The sequence below is a fragment of the Priapulus caudatus genome, unplaced genomic scaffold (genome assembly GCF_000485595.1).
Source record: "Priapulus caudatus unplaced genomic scaffold, Priapulus_caudatus-5.0.1 Scaffold1264, whole genome shotgun sequence".
NCBI lineage: Eukaryota > Metazoa > Priapulida > Priapulimorpha > Priapulimorphida > Priapulidae > Priapulus > Priapulus caudatus.
In genome coordinates this window covers 67753-70829 of record NW_014578325.1, presented here as the reverse complement: position 1 = coordinate 70829, position 3077 = coordinate 67753, and the positions used below count along the sequence as shown (strand labels likewise).

Genomic DNA, 3077 nt, shown 5'->3' with positions numbered 1-3077 from the left:
ACGTACGTACTTAACGTACGTACGTCGTACGTTAGTTAGTTAGTTAGTAGTGTTAGTATATATATATAGTATAGTAGTGTAGTAGTATATATATATATATATATATATATATATATATATATATATATATATTGTATTTATATACATGTTTAGAGAATTGTGATTGTGCTATATATTAAACGTTGGCATATTTTGAGTACCAGTTATTACATTTACACATGTTTTCCCATGGCAGGATTTCAGCAACTTCTATGCGCAGTATGCATCCATCCAGCCGTGGCTGCAAAAGAAAGATGAAGCCAATATTGGCAAGGAAGCTTACCACCAGACTGTCGAAGATCGGGACAAACTGGTGTGTATATAGGCAGGATGCAAGTGTCACGTACTTGGCTAGTAGATTGTGAGAGCCAATACTTATATAGAATATAAATGTTTATGGTCTATCTATCCTACTTACTACTATCTATAATATTATTTAGCAACTTCTGGTTATTACATCTGTTTGTATTTGCGTGGCCATTGATTGGTGTAGGCACTCTGTGTAAAACTTACGTTTCATGGAAATTTTAATGTAAGCAAAGCTTTGAAAATGATTGCAGTTGCATTTCTCAACATGTTGTTATGTGCCATTTATTAAGGAAAGTGTTCTATTGCTTCTTTCAGGATGGATTATATGAGTGCATCCTGTGTGCATGTTGCTCGACTTCCTGTCCCAGCTACTGGTGGAGTGCAGACAAGTACTTGGGTTCGTCTCGACTATTACTGTTTATTACCTCCGCCAAGGAGGTTATGTTTTCGCCCCTGTTAGTTTGTTTGTTAGTCTGTCAACAGGATATCTCAAAAAGTTACGGACGGATTTTGATGAGATTTTTTGCACGGGTTGGTTTTGAAGAACTAATCAATTAGAATTTTTCATGGTGATCCGGATCCAGATCTGGATCCAGGATTTTTTTGATTTTTTTTGTGGGGAAGAATTCGGATGCATTCAAAATTCATTAAAAAAAAAAATGTTTAATCTTTTTTTCAAATTTCGAAAAATTTCATCAAACTCTATATTGGGAGCTATCTCTGATTGCTCTTGTTTGCTTTGTTCTCTTGTTCTCTTGTTCTTTTGTTCTCTTGTTTGCTTTGCTTTAAGCAGTTGCTATGCTTAAACTTCACTATAGTAATTTAGAGGATAATGTGACGTACTCCATATCTGTATTGCATGCCGAAAAATGCCTGAGTAACCTGCCATCAGGTACTAGGATTTATTTATTGGAGGAGGCGGTATTCATCTATAGATCTATTACAGTGAAGCAGTGCTATTGCTACAAGGTTCGTCGAATAAAAGATGTATTTATCGTGTAATGTCATTGTGTGGTTTATACGTTGCAGGTCCCGCTGTGTTGATGCAGGCATATCGATGGATCATCGATTCGAGGGATGAGGAGCGAGCGAAGCGTTTGTCGCAGATGAGGGATAAGTTCACTGTCTACCGCTGTCATACCATCCTCAACTGCACTGCAGCTTGCCCCAAGGTAGACGGTGTTAGCGATGAATCAGCTGTTTCCCATCAGTTCACCTCTCGTTTCGCTTGTTTGCGTTATATTATATCTTAAAGCATTAATGGGTTTACTTTGCAGTATACATTCCTTCTCTGTGCAACTTGGCAATCAAGCTTATCATGTGGGTATCCATCATTGCTAGGTTCAGAAACCAAGTCGTAAAAAGTACACTGATATGCTGATTGTGGAATTATAGTTTGTATAGGCAGTAGTCGAAACAACAGTGGTGTAAGATTTTTGTTGCCAATGTTTGTAATTGTCTTGCAGGGTCTGAATCCGGCTAAGGCCATCGGTGAGCTAAAGTTGATGATGAACGAGTTATAATTCGTGTAGCCCTGTGGCAACTCAAGTCGACAAGTTTTGAAGTGGCTCCCAGCACAATGTTGTACGTCCTGCATACACATCTGCGTGGCTAGTTGTTGACGATGACAATGAGTAGTACTGTAGTAGTAGAAATGCTTGAAATTAATAAATGTTTTCCAACCAAATATGTGGAACAACGTTAGGCAGTAACATGCGATTGTTTATGTATGGATAAAGTCGGTTACCTGTAAGCGAATACTTGTTGGATTTCATCCTCAATATTTGATCTGAACCTAAGTGGTGCCGGTGCCATTGGTGATTTTTGCAGCTGAATATAACTGCATGCCATGAAATTCATTTTGTATGGATATACAGTACATACCTGATGCACTAGTCGTCTTAGTTGGATAGTAGATTTAAAATGGCTGTTTCTTGAAAAATCTGTTTGCATTTTCCACACCCGGTAATATAAATTATGTATTTATAGTAATATCACAGCTAATAAAGTTGTGATGAGTGTCGACGTGTTTGCTGTTACATGTGCTTGCTCATGTATTTCGATAAATACACCAACAGTGTAGATTCTTATCTGCAATCTCATAAACTCAGTTTACCATTATGCTGGATGAAGTATATTTTCAAGTCTGTTAATGTTATATTAATCGGGCCTCGAATAAAACATTGGTGGTCAAAGTTTCAACAAAAAAACGGAAGCTTGAGTGGGATGGGTCGGTGGCATGGTTTGGTTCTTACTTGTGTGTGTGTGTACATTTAGCAGATCCTAGCACTGGCTTTAACACATTTCTATAAGTTCAGATTGAGTGGTGAAGTGGTACTAGTGGCACACATAGTAATCTGGTGTATGTGTATGTCGAACATTTCACGTTATGCTGTTTTCAGTTAGCAGTAACCTCTAGAAAAGCATTTTTGTTTAGAACTGTCATTGAACGTGGTTAGCGTAGCTGATTTCATGTTTCCACGACACATGACGAAACTTGTTATCCCATGATGTAATAAATGTCCGAAATTATTCTGACTGTTGTAGGAAACATTGCATTGGTTCTGTTTGCTTTAACCTATATCCCATATACCCGATAGAGTCCAGACCATTCAGAGGCGTGTACGGAGGGGGGGGGGGGGTCGCGGGTACCGACCGACCGTACGCGCGCGCGACGAACGACGACCTACGTACGGTACGTACGTTAACTTTAACTTACGGGTACGGGT

General features: G+C 38.7%; 2 protein-coding genes across 4 annotated transcripts in view; both read left to right on the top strand.

Moving 5' to 3' along the window:
- LOC106816027 (succinate dehydrogenase [ubiquinone] iron-sulfur subunit, mitochondrial-like) overlaps positions 1-2899 on the top strand; it is a 7413-nt gene extending 4514 nt beyond the window's left edge. For all 3 annotated transcript variants that reach the window (XM_014820572.1, XM_014820571.1, XM_014820573.1), the window contains exons 5-8: positions 236-352; positions 664-745; positions 1378-1520; positions 1815-2899. In XM_014820572.1, coding sequence (XP_014676058.1) covers positions 236-352; positions 664-745; positions 1378-1520; positions 1815-1871 — 399 coding nt within the window. In that variant the 3' untranslated portion in view covers positions 1872-2899. The remainder of the gene's footprint in view (positions 1-235; positions 353-663; positions 746-1377; positions 1521-1814) is intronic.
- The window catches only part of LOC106816022 (peptidyl-alpha-hydroxyglycine alpha-amidating lyase 2-like), a gene marked incomplete at its 5' end in the record, with an annotated part of 51063 nt that overhangs the window by 18823 nt on the left and 29163 nt on the right, over positions 1-3077 (top strand). The gene's annotated exons all lie outside the window — the stretch shown is intronic.